This window comes from Magallana gigas, chromosome 6 (assembly GCF_963853765.1).
Source record: "Magallana gigas chromosome 6, xbMagGiga1.1, whole genome shotgun sequence".
NCBI lineage: Eukaryota > Metazoa > Mollusca > Bivalvia > Ostreida > Ostreidae > Magallana > Magallana gigas.
In genome coordinates this window covers 42,016,441-42,035,969 of record NC_088858.1, presented here as the reverse complement: position 1 = coordinate 42,035,969, position 19,529 = coordinate 42,016,441, and the positions used below count along the sequence as shown (strand labels likewise).

The following is a 19,529-nucleotide window of genomic DNA, read 5'->3' as shown; positions in this document are numbered from 1 at the left end:
AATGACAATAATCAATGAATATTATTGGAACTATTAAGGGTAGATAAAAATCAATAATATCTACAAATGTTGCGAATCGAGTACGACATTGCATAATAAGGGACTTCCCTTCTGCTGTTCGAAGTTGATATACTTTCACTTCAGTTTAAATTGATCGTACGTTTTCGGGTAACTACCCAAGGGAAAATCCTAAATTTAGGAGTATACAATATCAAAGGTCTGAAACTTTCCACATGTATTGAAATTATTGCATGAAATGTATTTCAGTACTGCCAATACTACTGTACAGTATAGCTATACATATGTACGTGCAGGCTACCTGATGATGATGTATATGATTATATATACACATGCAGTACATTTGGAGCTGTGTATGGGATGGGTCGGACCCTCTCTGTAAAATTCAAATTTTGGTGAACTATGTGATCCCAGTGTGAAGAATTTAAAGCATGGTTTTATAATTATACATCTCTGCATGGGTATATATCGATCATTAAATTTTATAGATTGTACATGAGCATTAATTGCGGATTATATATATTTAAAGGCATATGCAGCTATTCTTGGCTGATATGTACCCAGTCTAATATTATATAGAAAAAAGAATCAGCCATTATATAGCATTTATAAATACATGTATATGTCTCTCTTTGTAAAAAAAAAAAAGGTTTAAGTTTTAACTAATATAATTGATTCGATCACGAAAATAATTCATGGACTAAATAGCTGTACATCATACCGAGAATATTACGACACCGTTTCACTCTCTGTAACTACTCAAAAGCAGATATATATCGTGTAGAACTGCATACTTTAACTTTGGTCAGTAACAATTAAAAGTAATTTTATATTTTTTTCTTAAAAGACGATCAAGACTTACATGTATGATAAAGGGGGGAAAATGGTTTTAAAGAAAAGCTGTACTTTTAACAGAGGATCTATAAATACATGCCAATTAATCATTGACTAATTAAATTTTCAATTTGGTGACAGAAAAATTATGATTAAAGAAATAAAAATGAAAATGAATTTAATTTAGTTAATGGTTTATATATATATGAATCCTCTTCGTTAGTGGTTATTCAAAATTATTTCATATGACTGAAATTTCTTACGAATTTGTCGCAAGTAAAACAAAAACGTAATACGTTACACATGTATGACTGTCCGTTAATCTTATAAATATTTATTTTTATTAATGAAATTATTCATTTCAAACGTGAACTTCGATTATAAATACCAAGTTTCACTTAAAAGCTTTTGCTCAAATTCTATCTTTTTTTTTATTAATTACATGTGCAATGTTTTAGGAATGCATTTATAACGATCAAATGGAATTTGAGAGTCAGTTGCCGAGTTGTAAGCAAGATTTTTTGTCATGTAAACAAGGCTCGCGCCCTGTTTATATTTACATGGGTTAAATTAATATACATGTACTAGTAAAAATCTTTTTCAATGTGATTTGTCTATCTTTTAGTTCTTTTTAAGTATAAATAAACAGTTTTTTAACGTTAAAAACATTCATTAAAGATCTGAAACTGGAAGTTTCACTTCAACATTCAAAATGTAAACAAAAGCTTTGTTTACATAGCAAATAATTGAAAGTTATGACTCAACAAATGACACTAAAATTTTGATTGCCTTTTAAAAAGGCCTTACGGAAGCATTGGGAACATTAAAATTAGAAAAATAATTTTTGACCCAAATCACGACCACGCCCCTTTAAAGCAATAACTGGTATATATGACTGGTTGGTGCGAGAAAAAAATCTATTGAGAAAACGTTAACTTTGGGCATGATTTATAGATAAGTACAGGATTTGATCACGTCACTAAGCAACATGAATTTATATTCCGACGACGCTTTATTTCTTTGTTACACTGTACATAATTAATATTTTACAATATGATATTTGTAGTTTAATGAAAAACCATTGAAACACGATGTTTTACATGTACGTTTATTTTTTTTTTCATACACATTTTTTTACAGGGCACCATGACTTTGGGAGTAGTGTTGTTGTCAGACGATTTCGCTGAGAAGGACAGCGAGCAAGTTGCTCGTGTTTTGGACGAGGGGCAAAGCGTGAATGTAGATGTTTGCATCTTGTTAACTTCAGACACCGTCCCAGATTTCATTTCAAACATGTCCAGAGGCAAGTTCACAGAAAAAGTTATAGAAATATCAGACCAAGACTTTATTTCTGGGTTTCATGCAGCTAAAGACAAGCTTGACGAAGTTATGTGTCCAGAAATTAAGGTTATCTGTAAGCGTAAGCAAGAGATAACTTTTTTGTGTCAGGTCATGTTCACACCAGCAGTGCAGTGGAGCATTATGTCGATCGGTGAAGACAAGAGTTCGAAGAGCGAAACGCTGGTGAGCATTACTCAAAAGGTCAAAGACTATCTAAGAAAACTGAAGGCTTCAGACGAGGTGAAAATACTTCGGTCAACCCTGATACCTGATGACTTGTTTTATCATGGATTTAGCACAAGAACAGGGGGTCTTTCTTCCATTCCTGGTATGAAATCTTTAAACGTGCTTTATACGACGGCCAAACGAGACCCACTAGTTTTGATAGAAGAAAACAGGCGTCGTCTTGCATCTAAAGCGGGATTTGACGTAGAGACACTTTACATTGCAAAAGCCGTTCATGGGAATACGGTTTATGAAATAGGAACAGATCCTCCTGATGGAGGCTATGATGGCGTAATCAGCAATAAATCGAACGTCACATGCGCAGCCCCTGGCGCAGACTGCGTTATCATCCTCTTTGCAGACCCAATACAACACGTCTTTGCTGCCATTCATTCAGGGTGGAAAGGCACAGTAGCAAAGATCCCATCAGTGACAGTGAGAAGTATGCACGGGAAGTTTGGAAGTAAACTAGAAGATATAGTAGTTGTAATGGGGCCATCAATTTGCAAGAACTGTTTTGAGTTTGGTAAAGACGACATCCAACAATTTGAGGACATCAACCCTCAATGTGTCCTTCACAAAGGCTTGGATGGAAATCCCACGATAGATCTTAAGCTTGCTATTCGTACTCTGTTAGAAGAAGAAGGTGTTCTGCCGGAACACATTGATGACACGACCACTTGCCCATGTACGGTGGAGAACCCGAATCAGCTCTACTCTTATCGAAGAGACGGGCGGCCATTCGGAAACCAGATTGGTTTCATTGGACTAAGGTCAAACTAAAGATTTAGTTGAAATACTGACTAATGTAACAGTGTCTTTTAGAATTTTGAAAAAATGTGCAACACATTTTTGGTTTTTATATTCCAACAGAGAAAGATTCGTTTTCATGTTTATTGTTATAATCCTTCAAATTACATAATGTATGTTATCATGCATGTACATGCACTGACATAACCTTAGCTATGTTGTATTCAGAAGCATATTTAAAATAACATTGTAGAAAAAAATCAATGGCTAGATAAACGTATATTTTTGATAAGTGCTATTATGATTAACGTTTTACATATTTTATTTTATACAGTTATATTCAGCTGTTTAAAAGACCTAATGTAGTCTTCATGATTCATAAGTTAATTATGGATTTATTAATAAACATTTTCCAAAAAAACAATTTTATAAAAGTCTTTTAAATTCCAATTTGAGTCTGTTGGTGGCGGCTTTAATTTTGCAGGTAAGATTCTACAATCTTAACTTTTTAAACAGGAAATACATGCAACAGCTTCATGAAACTGAGATAAAAACCTATTCAACAATTTGATTGAACACAACTAAATTAATCATTTACTCATTCACCGAATTTTCTAAAACCGGATTCAATGCATATGCTACTAAGACTTAGTTCTGTGATGGCTTCCAGGAATAAATCCGCAGAAAGAACGTCTTTGAGAGTTGATGCGGCTTGTTCGAATTTCTTCTTCATCTGAAATGTTGGTAACCTTAGACAAAAAGTGAACCTAAGATATAATCGAACATACGCTCATAAAATGATTATATATTTTCTTAGATTTTACAAATCTTATTTATAATATAAAATCATTAATGGAACATCTTTGAAAAATGCGTTTCCTTGCCACATGACTCCCACAGTTTTCCGTAAGAGGTTATTGTCTTTGTTTAAGTTGTAGCTGACAAATCCGTATCTAAATTCCTGTTTGGCCGATAAAGTTCTCAGGAAGTCTTGGTAAGGCTGATTTCCTTCTATGAAATATATATGTAACCACAACTTACTTTTATCGATGACGTAAAAAAGCTGATTTACTTGTTGAGATATGTAATACTAAATAATTGACTAATTAATTGTTAGTTTAATTTTTTTAAACTAATGATTGATATTAAAAAAATAAGTGAGACTACAGTACTAATAATCTTACTTTGCTCCCCACTTCAAACTGAATATCAAATTTTCTTATTTGAATATCAAATAATTTTAACAATTATTTACCTAAAACAAATAGCCTACAGTTGCAGGCAATATATATATATATATATATATATATATATATATATATATATATATATATATATATATATATATATATCATTCCTACGTTAACTCAATAAGACTGAATACAACGTACCTAAGTCGTAGAGTTGTTCAATATGTTCAATCACCAGCCGTTCACGATTAATCTTACATATCATGTAATTATATTTCCCTTTCTCTTTAATTTCTTTATGCATTTGTAGTACTTCGTCTGAAATATCGAAATATTGTCCAGCCTGAAAAGAAAGAAAGCCATAATCAACCGAATTTATACGATTCAATTAATGATGTCAATTTGTTTTGGCGGGTTTTTTTGCGAAAAAGACTACAATAGCAAAGCTTTTTATTTGTTTAACCATGTGTAATTTACACAAACATTAGTATATTTGCGAAATTTAAAGAAAATCGATCATCTGGTTCTTTTTATAAGCCATCCCAAAATACAGGTATATTTACTATAGGAATTAGGCAATTGTCATTTTTCGCACTTCCACGCAGATTTAAAAAATAATACTATAGCTATTTTCCTTACATTGTAATATGTGACTAGAAATATAATTTTCTACCTAATATAAAAAAACCTAAATTTTACTGTCTTTTTTCAGTTGGGCTCCATCTCAAAAAATCACCAAATTCTGCTACATGTTTGGAGCATTACAAATGTTGATTGATGTGATGGATTCATGCAAAAATTAAGAAAAATAACCCTGCGGATCGCATCATTCTGTGTAAAACATTTCAACGACGTACGATTTTTACTTTTTCTTTTCTTTTAATTCGTATAACATACTCCTAAAAAGCTTCATTTTATCATAATGTCATAAAAGCTCCAACAGGATGGCAACGTTCACCTACGGTACAACGGAATAAAATCTATATAGAAAATCATACTGAAGAAAAGTAGGTGGATGCTCGATTGTAATCATTGTGTATATAATATAACAACGTCGCGCACGGTGTTGGTGTTAACGCCAGAAACCAACGCCAAAAACGTCAAAAAAGTCATTTTCACTCATAACGTAATGATACATTTCATTAACCACAACATACAAATAAATTAAAAAATAAGACCTTTAAATTGATTTTTCTTCCACATGTAAGATATTTTTTATTTCAAAACTGTTATATAAATATATATATAATTTTGCTGTTCAGTCAACTTTCTTGATATTTAATGTTATATTCAGTTGACTGAATGACAGAGCTCTTTCCTGTGGGCCAGTCATTCCGATACAAAATTAAAAAAAACAACTAAAAAATCCCTATTAATTTGAGCCTAAAAAGTGCTGGTACAGTACAAGTAACCCTAATCTGAACGATAGCCCAAACTCGAAACCCATGGTCAAAACGCGGTCGACGCCTCAGTGTTATGAACAAATATCTTTGCTGGATGTTTAACAAAATCTATTCCAATTAGTTACATTTCAAGAACATGTACATTGTATATTGAGAGGAGGTATTCATATCGACCTTTTCGTACAATTTGTCATGTAATTATATAATATCACGTAACTGGGTTATAAGCTGCATTTTACAGTTTTCATTACAATCAATACTGTAGGAAAAATAAAACAATTGAACTTACCATGACGATGAAAAAATCACCTACACCATTTGTATCTCAAGTAGCTTCCGTGTTTTGTCAGCCATGCGACGGGAGAACACTCCTCTTTATATACATACCTATTGAATTTACACACTTAAGCGCGACATTGGATAGTGTAAACAAACATCCATTCATTAGTTAGTTTTCTCCTGTTTAAATTATTGTTCTTTTCGTCAAGTAGTTTCAGTATCTGGGAAGTCCTTCGTATGCGACAGAAAGTTCTGAACATGTCGAAAAACGCTTTAGTGTATTTGGAACTAATTGGTATGCACATTTCATTCTCATACTTCTTCTAAAGAAAATAACCCGATGTAGATATACATTTTGAAAGGTCACAAATCAAAATCAATGTGTGATTATTTATTTCATTTCTATTAAATGTTTAAATGATTGTACTTGTTCTTGTAAGCAAATATTAGGCAGAAGACTTCAATATCGGATAAATTTTAACTAGAATTTCCTGAGATGATGGGTTTTGTTGATGTCTCAAATTATTATTGAGAATTTTATTTAGTTTAATGTAAATCAAACCGATATTTTTATGATAGTAAATAGGTACTGTCCTTTAAAACAATGGTACACTGATATTTTTCTAATTTATGCTTGGAAAGTCTAGAATATGCATTTAAAACCCAGAAGAGCGTACTTTCACGTACAAACAAATAAAAAAAATACTCAAATAAAACTACAACAAGTTTATGGCAACGTTTATTTGTCTTAAATATCAATTTACAAAAAATCTTGGTTCTAAACAATGTATGTACAATGCTTTTATTTTTCAAAACACACAGAAGTAGACAAAATCTAGAGCTTTGTAGTTTCAATTTTATTTTGATTTTGTAGGCCACTATTCTTACTGTACCACACTTTTACCTCCAGTAGATTCTGAGGAAGTTCTACACCACGTGTTTCCGGCACAAACAAGATGATGAATGTCACTATGAAACACATTGCGGAAAATATAGTTCCTGGAGCCCAAGGAATTTCTTCGGCCTAAAAGAATGAAGTATACACCAGATGTTATTTGTTCTGTTATTCTCCATAAATTTTGTAAGACAATCAGCATGAAACAGACTACATACCAGTGTTCCCGCAAAAGGAGAAATGATAGCTCCTAACCGTGAAAATGCTGAAGAAAACCCGATGCCTGCATTTCTTATGAGAGAAAAGACATTTCAGTTCTTAGTAAATTTTGAAAATTGAACATTTCGTAAATCTGTACAAAGAAAAATTTGAGGAAAGAGACATTTGTTAAATTGGGATTTTTCATTTCACAGCATATGTACATATATGACATAATAGGTGATTGGAACATTTGTAGAAACAAATTACATAGTCTTTAGGCTATATCTACTTAATAGTACAATTTTGTATATTTCATATGAAGTGAAGTTGATTTTGAGAGAGAGAGAGAGAGAGAGAGAGAGAGAGAGAGAGAGAGAGAGAGAGAGAGAGAGAGAGAGAGAGAGAGATATTATGCCGGTGGATTAAAATACATGTATAGACTATGCTATACTGAGGACAATTGAAATGATATGAGGGTTCACAGAGATCAAAAAAACAAAAAAACAAAAAACCAGAAAAATTAAACTTGTCTATATAACTACAATTTTTCACAGATATTCTGCCAGTGGCGTAGGTATTCCTTATATTTACATCCTTTCAACAGTAAATATTTTTCAGTTAAGATTCTTTCTGTTATGACCTTTTTCAAGGCATCTATATTTGGCATCGGATTACTTTTATATTTACATGAAAAAACATAATGCTTCACAATAGGAGCTATCAGGTTAAAAAAATTATAACTTTCTTTATTTTTATATTTTCCAAAAAGAACTGATTGAATATCAGATGTAATCGAGATTTCAAGCTGTGTAAAAATCCACTCTTCAACATCACAACAAAATTCTTTTACTATATTACATATGTACATTCATAAAATAAATGACTAATACTTTCTTCATCTGTTTTACAAAAGGTGCAAACAGCAGACTCTGCTTTTTTTATATTTAAAAGATATTTATTTGTAGGGACAATCCTATGAAGTATTTGATCTTGCAGCCAATATAGTTTTGATTCCTGTGTACACTTAAAAGGGAATTCAAAAATTTTATTCCAAGAAGTTTGTGAATAGTTGTAACCCTTTTCTCTCCATTTTGATATAGATGTACATATTTCTCTTTTTTGTCTAATAGTATATTGTACATGGGTTTATAACCTTTACAAGTATTAATAAACAATAGAATATGATTAGATATAATTGGTCCATATAGTATTGTGTTCTGTAAGTTTGGTAATTATATATCTTGTGTATGCAGTCTGGTTGTAATTGCAGTTCTTAAACTTGCATACTCTATGACGTTTTTATTATATATTATATCAATTTTGTTAATAGACAATAAATGTATATGTACCTCAGGTTTGTTGGATATAACTCTGGAGTGTAAATGAAGAGAATGCTGAACGATCCTGTAATGGCCGATTTTCCAACAAATGTACTCACAACTGAGGCCAACTGTATACTGCTATCACCATCTGGAAAAATATCAACATTTCCCTGCTACTATATGTTTAGAAAATATTGTGTGATATTAACCTGCCCCTTACATTAACCTCCATCCATTATTAGTAAATTGCTTTTCAAAGTATCAATAATATTTTAAAAGAGAGAGCGAAACTTTTAATTTCATATAGAATTGTTATTTGTTAAACACAGGTATGCGGATATAAAGAATTTAGCGTAGAATATTAGTACTTTTTTTTTAAAAATATCATCAAATTATTATGATATCGTCTTTTTCCAAAGCACATAATTTGTCATATGATCTTACTATAAATTCCTTTTTCAAATATGACCGATATCTGGGAACAAAAAAAAAAGAAACCACATTATGCCAAATCCTAATACATACCTGAAAAATGATTCAATAAAGTAGCTAAAGCTAATGACACCCCGCAAACAGCATGAAATACGATTGTATTTGTTCTTCTACCAAGGCTAAAATGATGAAATCGCCATCATTACAAAGTTAAACGTATTATTATAATAGTAACATACTGCAGTACAGATACGTACACCCATTCATTCATCCATCCATCTATCCGTCTATCTATCTTAGTCAATCCGAAAATCACTTACTAAAGTAATGTTAAATGCTCTACTATCACTGCTATATATTCAACAACTGAAGACAGGAAAAAATTAAGAAATCGGTCCCCCGCCAAAGACGTTGATGTCAAGGTCAGTCCAAAATAGGTTACGGTATTGGTCACCCTAAATGCATAATAGTGCCATAATTATAAACGTGTCTAATCAAAGGAGTAAAAAGAGCTACGCAATGACTTACAGTGTCATTCATATTTATAGATTATGACTTAATGTAAAATTATATCTGTGAAAATAATTTCCCATTATTGTCTACTGCTAAAAATTGTGACAGTATCAGTAATATACATTACAAATTTTTATCAGTGTTCACTCACCATGTAAACCACATGACCATAGATATCAACAAAATGTTTCTATTCTTAAGAATTGTAAAAATGGAATATTTTTCCACAATTAGCTCCCTTGGTATTGTATCCTCTGCCGTCGGTTTGTTTGCATCTACATCATCGGTCTCCTTTTCGAAGACAGCCATCCTTTTATCAACTATTTTCTTAAGATCCTCGTAATTAATTTTATTCCATCTAGCCACTTTTTGTATGACCTTATCCGCGGCTTCCATTTTACCGTTTGCTGCCAGCCACCTTAATGATTCGTCTTGGACCCTAGATTTGATTACAGTTGACATCGTAATCATTATTTAAATAAATCTTATACTGTGGAATCATTTAAATTCGTGGGGGCCATTTTTCGTGGTTTGCTTAAATTTTACAGGTTCGTTGGGATGTAATTTCGAGTATTCTCTAAAACATACACAAGAAATATGACTTTATTACCCTAATTTATTAATTCATGGAGGATTTTAATTCGTGGATGAGAGGTACCCACGAATTCCACGAAAATTGAGCCACCACGAAATCTAATGATTCCACTATTAGCAAAAAATATTAATTTTACTCTCTAATGTCTTGTATTAAAATGACATAATAGAGATTTAAAAAAACCCACCAGCAATATATAAAACACACACACATTTTTGGACGTCTGAAAAAGCTCTGCATAATTACCAACTGTAATTCTGTTACTATCATGGTTAAGTATAAACTTGTATTGAAAGACTGTAAAGAAAATGAGAGAAAGAAAGCTTACCAAAATTGGATTAGACTAAACAGCGAGAAACAAGTCAGAACTATTTGAAGATATCTCCATGAGTAATTTCTCATCAGATATGCTATAGGAGCCATTAAAACCAGTCCCGTTGACCAAAAGAAAAGTCCTACTGATCCTCCATAGAAACGTGTTTTTTCTGGATATAACTCCAATCCCAGCACTGCATTGGACACAACCATACCCTTAAACAACCAAATGCGATATAACTTGTTATGGTTGTATGGGACACTTCCATGTTGTGACGATCAATTTATCGAAATAAACAATAAAATCAAATTTAATCTTATAACAAGTAATTGCCCCAAAGTTGTCACTAATCACCGTAGCGCAGTGGATGAGAGTGCTCACTACAAACCTGTAAGTCATGAATTCGAACCCCGCTGGGGATTCCAAAATTTTACCTTAAGTTTTCAATTAAAATTTAATGTATGTTTTGGTTAAATACTGTAAAATTGAATTTAAACCGGTTTAAGTATTTTAATTATAATGTATTTTGATTTACATTATTATCGACAGATGTCCCATACCACCTTGTTCATATAAGTAACAAAAACAGCGCAATGCCAAAATCAAACCAAAATCAACCAAAATCTTTTACACGACATTAACTTGCATGCAGTATGCATTACCTGTTGCAAAACACCAAGTATAAATTTCAGGATTGCCAGAACCATATAATTGGGTGAAAAGGCCACACCAAATCCAAAGGCTAACGTTAATAGATGAGATGCCAATAGAACAGTTTTTCTGCCAAATCTATCACTGAGCGACGATGCAATGGCTGCTCCAACCAACTGTCCTGCCATGATAAGGGTCTGCACCAGCTCACCAAGATACGCTTGGTCGCAGACAAGATCCATCTGAAAAAAGTAACGTATCATTATTATACTCTGTTCCAAGATATCCTGGATTCACATTTTGCTTAATTGCTTAATATTTATAAATACCTCATGGTTCAAAAACGATGTTTATTCAAAAGTATGAAAATTTTTCAAGATTTCTCAGTCGAAACGCCCCTGTTAGATTATCAGGTTTCAATACAATGCTAAAAAATGTTATGTCTACGGGGGATTTTGTATTGCAGCAAGCCCGGATGATAGCGTTCAAAAATAGCGCGATGTATTCCAAGTATATTCCGATTCGAGAAAAGATGTAAAAATTCCCCATTATAAATTTCCGTAAGGAATTTGATTTCGTTCCTGTGAATTTTTCCGAGTGAAAGATGATGTGTAAATGAAATTATCTTGGAAATTATCTTTTCCAATTATTTCAATTGCACTTTTTTCACAGGTATGTGCATTTTTATTAAAAATCGTCCAAATGTGCTGCATAAATATCTCGGGACAAGCTATAAACAGTACTATTATTTCAAATTTTTGTGTAGGCAGACTATATTATTTAACATTTCATTAACTTTTATACTTATATTTCTTTGCTGAATTAATTCTGGACTATTAACAACTACGTAATGAATACTATCCTACAAAAATATAATATGTTTTGAAATATATCCTGAATCCCGTATCGAGAGATCAATTATCATATTATTCGATTTTTGTCCAACACAATACTGATAAACTCACGTTTGCAATATCTTATTAGTTCTCACATAAAAGAACAGGGTCACAGTGGATCCTTGATTAAGACTGAATAAATTGAGAATTACCTCTGTGACATAGGTACTGTATTTGTCAAGGCTGTACTGATACCCTTCAGTACATGCACCGTCTTTGACTAGTGTAATTCTGTTTTGACTTGAGTCATTATAAAACACTTTCATATGACATTTGTCATAAGTAACATAATAGGAGTTGTTTCTTGTAAAGGTTTCATTTTCGAAAGCACTGCTTGCTGAACACTGGAAGGAAGGTCTATACCCTAAAAGAGATGTAAAGTTTTAAAAATACAATTATTTGTACGTTAAAACTGATTAAAACTGATTGATCAATACTGAATAGAATTATAAAAGTAAAAATTATGTGAAGACCAATGAAAACTCCGATAAGTAACTGAAATGCTGTAGGCAATATGTTGTAGAAAACAATGGCAGCTTGGACTACTTGATAGATGCCCCAACGGCCGTAACTGTAAAAAAAAAACAACTTTCATGATGGCAGATCCCGATACAATAATAAATTGTAAATTAAAAATGTCATGCATCAGAGTAGTAGGTATCACGAATACAATTAAGCATTTAATGCTTATATTTATATATTTACATCTGCCAAGTTTTATTCCCTCTATTTCTTTCGGAAACGTATAGTTAATCCATAGCTCTATAGAAACAGCCAGACTGAAAATCAACACGCCCCGTTTATCGATTGGTCGAAATCTACAGCGGCTGAAACTGATAAGAAAGTGACAGGACTGAAATTGACACGCCCTGTTTATCGATTGGTCGAAACCTACAGCGACCTAAGAAAAATCACTGACCGCACGAATTAATTATGATAATGTCAGACTCAAAGCCTCACAGGAGACAATTTGGCTGTTTCACTTAGCTAACATACTTTTGTACATTATCAGTAATTTGGTAAATTTTACTCACTTTTCTTAATCAATTTATTAATTGGTTAAAAGAAAGATGTTAATATAAATAATAAAATGTGTTCTTTGATAATTCATGCAGGTTATGAATTGAGGTAGCGAACAGTGCAGAATTTTCTTTTACATAACCCGCTAACGCGGGTAATGTAATTTTTCTGCAATGTCGCTACCTTCATATCCAGAATGAATCACCAAAGAGAGCATTTTATTGTTTAAATTTTCAGAATGATGTCTTTTTGTATGAACTATTTATGTATTACCGCTTTGAAACCATTATATGCGCTCTTAGTCAGTGATATGAAACACAGATTGAACAGTCATACTAACATGTTATTTAGTTCTTTTCCTCGACTTAAAATAAAGTGCCACAAACTTTGTCAAAAATCTTGTCTAACAGCAATATAAAATCATGATGTCATTAATAGTTGTGGTCTTGGTTAAATGTATTCAATAAAATGCTTTCTTTGGTGATTCAAGGACCTTTATGCCTTTCAACATCAACCTATTTACCCAGAAAGATTATGAATAACATTCTAAGCATGTGAAATAATATAACACCTTTCAAGAAATATAAGTTATGGATTATAGCAAGTGCACCTCACCAACAAGAACCGCGTGCTCTAACGACATGGTCTGGGCGATGAAAGAAATTCAAACTACTGCTCCATTTGACATATTGAGTTTTCTGTCGTCAGAATCGTTCCTACAAGTCCTTGTAAATTGCATATTGCTACCAATTTCACTTTCTCGTGAGACCAGCTAAGAATGGATTTTAAATGATTTTTAGGAACTTCACGCATAAAATAGGTCAAATAAAACATTCTGCTACTGTAGTGATTTTTGAAATTAAACAAACCCAGACGACAACAAATCTAAAATGCCAACGTGATCCCTGACGTCACAATCACTTTCTAAAGAGGAGAAAGAACTGAACTGAACTGTATTGAAATAAACAAAGTCGAAATTAATCGTATCGACCTGCGATGCATGTCACGATTAAGCAAGTTCTCCTTTTTTCAATCGAAATATTATGATAAATGGTTTTATGCAAGAGCAAAAACAAAAAAATGTATGATTAATTATATAAAAAAGAATCGGACGAAAAAGTAATTTTACTTTTATTCAAAATCTTTATCACGTTTAAGCATCCATTTAGTACTTAATTAATTAAGCTTAATAGATCTGACTGAATAATAGATTAAGTTTTAAAGGCCTATATAAACTCTGAATACTTATTTCCAACCATTGACCCCATCAGTTTTAACAACACACTCGCTCATTCACTCACATATCTGATAAACATACTCATGAACAATGCAATTGATTAATTGATTTCATTATTCTAATAACAAAAAACGATAACGAATGGTACTCCTATAAAAAATGATTATCAAATTGTTAAGATTTGATTAAAAGAGATTTTCATAAGAGTTTTCCAGACATGATGAGCTCGGTGTCCGTATACAGGTTTCATTAAGAAAAAACATTGATAATATATAGAGGTACATTTACAAACAAAAATGACAAAATGGAAACTCCGTAGCAATATAAAAAAAGAAATAAAAAAGCAGCCTGTAAATTTATATTTAATGAGACTATTCAAAATGTTTTAAGATATATCACTCGTTTACTTTTACTGTGTTGGCGTACACTACCGATAAATAGCATGTATCTTAAAACAATGTCTCTCTAAACAGGTATACAAAATCTTTTAAATAAGAAAAAAAACAACAACAATTGAATAACACTTTTTTTACTTGGCACCATTAACATAAATCGTCTTTAATTTCATCAAATGGCTAAAATATTATCAACCCTCATGCTGCTCTTACAAAGTCATGTATAATTTCGAATAATAACAATCCTGAAAAACTCACATATAATTGTCATCCAGTTTCTTTGTGGTTTGCTTATTTGTGTTTTCGGTCGAATCCATTTCCAAGGAAAATCACCAAGGATTGAGAAATATCACGACGTTTGATGCCTTTAGAAATTGACACTATGTGATGTCTTCATTCTCTGTGCACTGACCTTACTAGAGAAACTGTGTCCTAGATGTTTTTATTAGCTTACCTCTTAAATTGTGCGGTAAAAAAATCATTGAAGCATGGTAAAATGCAGACAGGATGAAACGCACTGCTGCACCTGACAAACAGTGCATAATTTAAGCGAAATGAAACATTTAAAGGTCTAAAAACAAAACAATCTTCTGTTTAATAGAATAACTATGATAGGTCATAGTATCTCAAATTGTTCAATAAAGAAATCTACAATAAATAACTGGGCACTATGAAAAGCAAATGGTTTTAGAACATAAACTACTGCCTCAGTTCGTTTAAGGAATAAGGTCATTTAATGTCGCTTAATCTTTACTGTTCCATTGCGAGTTTTAATTGAGATAGTATAGTTACAATTTTGAAAAACAGAAAAAAATAAACTTTATCCACTGGCAGTTAATTTAGTATATATGAGTAGATATTGGGTAGCTATAACTGAATGCATGTCTTATATCTATTGTTGTTCTTTAACTTAGAGTTTGAGGCCACTTAGCCTTTCAAATAAAAACGTAACCATTTGTATTTTGCCAAATCAAGAAAATGCTTCTTTGAACTAGTGTCTTCAACTAGAGGGTAAGAAAGTAACCTAAACCAAGTTTATGGTCATCATTAATTGTATTCATGAAAAACTCTAGTCCACACCATACTTTCTCTTCCCTTGGCCTAATTTGGTTCATAGCTCGCCCTCAGAGAAACTTATGTTAAACAGTGTGCAGTAACATTGAACAAAGTTTGAGGATTAAAGTTTAAGGTAATATCAGACCTTTAAAAATATTCTTGTCCTAGACAAGAAAAATTGTAGTGCTTAAAGGGTGGGCAGTGCACCTTCAAACATTTTTGGTCAAAAAAACCAGACCAGAGGTAATCTATCTGAAATCAAATTCTGGACCATAATATTGCTTCTTGGTCAAATGTTACAAAAGGAAGTGCCGAAAAGATAAGGGTATGGAGTTATTTTGAACCAAAATTTAAGAGCAAGATCGCATCAGATTTATATGAGAAAAATCTTAGTCCGGAAATATTTCCTCTCCCAAATTACTTAATGTTACTCACATTTAATCAAATGACTGTCAATTGGTAAGGAAATTGCACTTACCTGTAATGAAAGATCTGTGTAAGATGTCATGATTTTTGTGGAAATTTGCGTTAAGCATAAAGTGCCCTTTGTACTCAGTCTCTTTTTCATCCAGCAGCCTTCTATGTCTTCTACTACACCATTTAGATTCTTGTCTGATAAAAGATGTGCATTAAGAACACATAATATTTTATTTTTTATTTGCCGCTCAAATTAACTCAGTAAAGCTGCATGCCAAAACCTGTATTCTTTCCTCATATATGTTTGGATCTGACTATTAGTCAGATCCAAACATATATAAGGTGGTTCTACCGTAAATGTTACCTCTAAGACAATGTTGTGCGAAAAAATACTGGGGAATCATTATCAGAGAATATTTCCGAAATGTTCAAATTATCCACTCAATATTATAATACAAATCAGGAAATTCCTATGAAAAATTTCCTAAAATTGCAGTTTATATCACCATTGGTATGATATTTAGTTGAATTTCTTGTGTTGTCAGCCATTGTTATAACATCTACTACACTGACTTAAGTTGGATGAAGATGAATGCCTGGATTCAGAAGGTGTTCATAAACATATGCTGGTAAAAGAAGAAAAATACAAATCAATGCAAACAGTCATCCACATGTCGAAAATCCACAAAGGGTCCAAATGCTTCGATAGAATAAGCAGAGATGGTCGGAGAAATCTTAAAATTTGAATTGCCAGAAGCAGGTATTTGAATACCTGAAATCAAGAATCAACAATCGATTCAAAAAAGTTTGCAAAATGGGTATATTCAAGATTGTCTAGAAGAAAAAAAAACCTGTCCACAACACAAATGGAAATGCAATGATTTGCAAAAATATGAAAATGGTCGAAGTGTTAATGAATATATTTTATCTTGTGTTTTTATAACCATATTAGTACTTTGGTTTTGTTCATGATTTTGAAAATCCAAAAAAATATATAAATTCTAACACATCTATCTATCTAGCTATCTATCTATCATCTATCTATCTATCTATCTATCTATCTATCTATCTATCTATCTATCTATCTATCTATCTATCTATCTATCTATCTATCTATCTATCTATCTATCTATCTATCTCTGCATATACATAATGCAAAGGAAACCCAACAGCACGGTTATATCGCAATGATTGTTAAGTTATAATCAGGGTGTAAGATTAAGACAGTTTTATAAGGTTTTTATAACGTTTTCAAAACCACTTCATAATTATCCGTTGATGCTTTGTGAGTAATACATTGACGCAAAACTTCTATCGAAAACGATTAAACACATTATAGCGACAGAGGATTTTACGATATATATATATATATATATATATATATATATATATATATATATATATATATATATATATATAAAGCGATGACTACATGTCATCTTTTGTAGCTTTGCAAGTGTCAATTGCTCATAAACGCTCATTATATTTCGGATTCAATGGGAAAATGTTTTCTTTATGATTTGTTATCACTTTTGCCTAGTGTTTTCGTAGTAAATAATTGTGGCATATTTCTGCATGAATGGAAAATAAACTATGCAAGAAGAATGTTACATATAACATGCATAATAATCATGGAAATATGTATCCCGTATATAATGTATAATGTATACATTGTCTTCACAGACCACCTTATCTAAGAATGAATATGCATGTTGCATATGCACTAAAAAGATTAAGCATAGGGATATCGACACTATTGTTATTTTCTTCTTAACTTACTTGTTTTTACTAAACCCAAACTCGCATTATATCTCTCCCTGTATTCTGTGGTATTACAGTGAAAGGTTTATTTGATAAAAGCATCAGGATAAAATAGAAGGCATAAATTTATTCTGTTTCTTAAAATAAATGGTTTCACAACTCAAGTAAGATTTAAGAACGCATGTTAGAGTTGATTTACTGATGGGTTTCATGTAATGTCGTTTAAAAAGAACACAAATTTATTTCAGTTCTGATTCCTTTTACCGCAGACGTTTCTATTTTTTTATTTTATCCTTTTGGTTGTATATTTACAAATCTGTGATTATTAAACTTTAAGGAAAAATTTAGTAATACGAATTTGTCAATATTGTGACATTGCTTACATGCTAACAATCATTATAACATTTGCAGTCTTTACCGAATATATCACAATTAAATATCAAATGTTTTTTTTAACTTCAATTGCTTATTACCTGCAAATTTTTCGATTTTCTTTTGAAATTCCCATTTCAGCTAGGGAAATACCATTAAAATAGTAATGTATTGAGTTATTATCCCGTAATTTTTTATGATTTTAAATGAAAACACACATACCCACCAAATAGGTACAACAAATCCACGATTTTTTTTATTGACATCTCATCTATTTTTACCCGGATAAGTCCACTCGAACAAAATTAAATTTTTTACGAAGAGTTTCAATGAGTGTTAATTGGACATCTTCTGGCATTCAAAAGTCACTCGGAACTACAAATACAAATTCAACAACGAAATACAAAGCAGAGCAACACGGACCTCCAAAAAGAAAGTGGTAGAATCAGGTGCCTAGGAGGAGTAAGCATCCTCTGCAAACCGGTCAAACCCGCCGTGTGCCCAATGTCATATCAGCAAAAATATCACTATCTGGAAAAATGTAATTTGCGGAAAATATCATGATCGGGAAAAACGGGAAAAAATCCGTGGACAATTCGGTACTCAATCAATAGTCGAAAGCAGAGCATTCACGGTTCTCTGGAAAACCTCAGAGGCAAGTTCAGCTGTCTAGGAGGAGTTAGCATCCTCTGCTGACCAGTTACACCTGCCGTGAGCTCCCGCCATGTGCTCATTGTCGTAATCGAAAAAAAACCTCGAAAAGTATGTAGACAATTAGGTGATTAATTATGGTCTAAAAATTAGTATGAAAAAGTCATTCAGCATGCGACCCAAGGGAAAAAGGAAAAAGAATTTACACATAAGAGAAGTTTAGATGAGAGTCAACTTACCATGTTAACCACATTATCAGATCAGAGATGTTATCAAAATGCGTCGGTGTTTAAGAATAATAACGATTGAATATTTTATAACAGCAAGCTTTTCCTGTGGAGTAATCTCAGTTGTCGTCTCCATTTGTTCTGTTCTGTACTAGCCATCTTTTTGTCAACAATTATTTTGAGGTCATCGTAGTTAATTTTATTCCATCTTGCCACTTTGCGTATGACTTATACATGTATATTCGTTTAAACAATGGTAGACTGATATTTTCTAATTTATGCTTGGAAATTCTAGAATATGCAATCAAAACCCATAGTAGCGTACTCTTATGTGCATAAAAATAAAATTACTCAAATAAATAAAACAAGTTTAAGGCAACGTTATTTGCTTTAAGTATCAATTTACAAACAATCTTGGTTTTAAACAATATTTAATTAATATATGTATAATACTTTTATTTTTCAAAACCAACGGAACTAGACAATATCTAGAGCTTTATCATTTCCATTTTTGTTTCGTTTTTGTAAGCCA

General features: G+C 31.9%; 2 protein-coding genes and 1 long non-coding RNA gene across 4 annotated transcripts; 1 reads left to right on the top strand and 2 right to left on the bottom strand.

The window, feature by feature from the left end:
* Positions 1-65: 65 nt before the first annotated feature.
* Positions 66-3,595, top strand: LOC105319329 (purine nucleoside phosphorylase LACC1). Its single transcript, XM_011416831.3, has 2 exons — positions 66-217; positions 1,993-3,595. Exon 2 carries the CDS (start codon positions 1,999-2,001, stop codon positions 3,199-3,201), a length of 1,203 nt encoding a protein of 400 aa, XP_011415133.2. The 5' UTR covers positions 66-217; positions 1,993-1,998; the 3' UTR covers positions 3,202-3,595.
* On the bottom strand, positions 3,299-6,162 carry LOC105319330 (uncharacterized). Its single transcript, XR_010715098.1, has 4 exons — positions 6,051-6,162; positions 4,560-4,701; positions 4,053-4,179; positions 3,299-3,917 (listed from the first exon to the last, which is right to left on the bottom strand). It is a non-coding gene; the product is annotated as an uncharacterized lncRNA (long non-coding RNA).
* Positions 6,163-6,863: 701 nt separating this feature from the next.
* LOC105327607 (organic cation/carnitine transporter 2) lies at positions 6,864-16,936 on the bottom strand. Of its 2 annotated transcripts, XM_066088955.1 has the most exons (12): positions 16,048-16,936; positions 14,772-14,969; positions 12,335-12,432; positions 12,014-12,225; positions 10,977-11,207; positions 10,327-10,529; positions 9,555-9,842; positions 9,211-9,345; positions 8,984-9,069; positions 8,486-8,606; positions 7,154-7,226; positions 6,864-7,064 (listed from the first exon to the last, which is right to left on the bottom strand). In XM_066088955.1, exons 2-12 carry the CDS (start codon positions 14,828-14,830, stop codon positions 6,876-6,878), a joined length of 1,695 nt encoding a protein of 564 aa, XP_065945027.1. In that variant the 5' UTR covers positions 14,831-14,969; positions 16,048-16,936; the 3' UTR covers positions 6,864-6,875. The 2 variants fall into 2 exon arrangements, with proteins under 2 accessions (XP_065945027.1, XP_034326142.2); XM_034470251.2 differs by lacking the exon at positions 16,048-16,936 and having other exon boundaries at positions 14,772-15,994.
* Positions 16,937-19,529: the final 2,593 nt, after the last annotated feature.

Excerpts from the sequence above, each read along its gene's own strand:
- LOC105319329 (XM_011416831.3), top strand. The coding sequence starts at position 1,999 with ATGACTTTGGGAGTAGTGTTGTTGTCAGACGATTTCGCTGAGAAGGAC.
- LOC105327607 (XM_066088955.1), bottom strand. The coding sequence starts at position 14,830 with ATGGATTCGACCGAAAACACAAATAAGCAAACCACAAAGAAACTGGAT. Across the intron at positions 11,208-12,013 it reads ACAGTACCTATGTCACAGAG|ATGGATCTTGTCTGCGACCA; the intron begins GTAATTCTCAAT and ends TACTTTTTTCAG. Across the intron at positions 9,843-10,326 it reads TTTAGTCTAATCCAATTTTG|GGTCCAAGACGAATCATTAA; the intron begins GTAAGCTTTCTT and ends AATCAAATCTAG.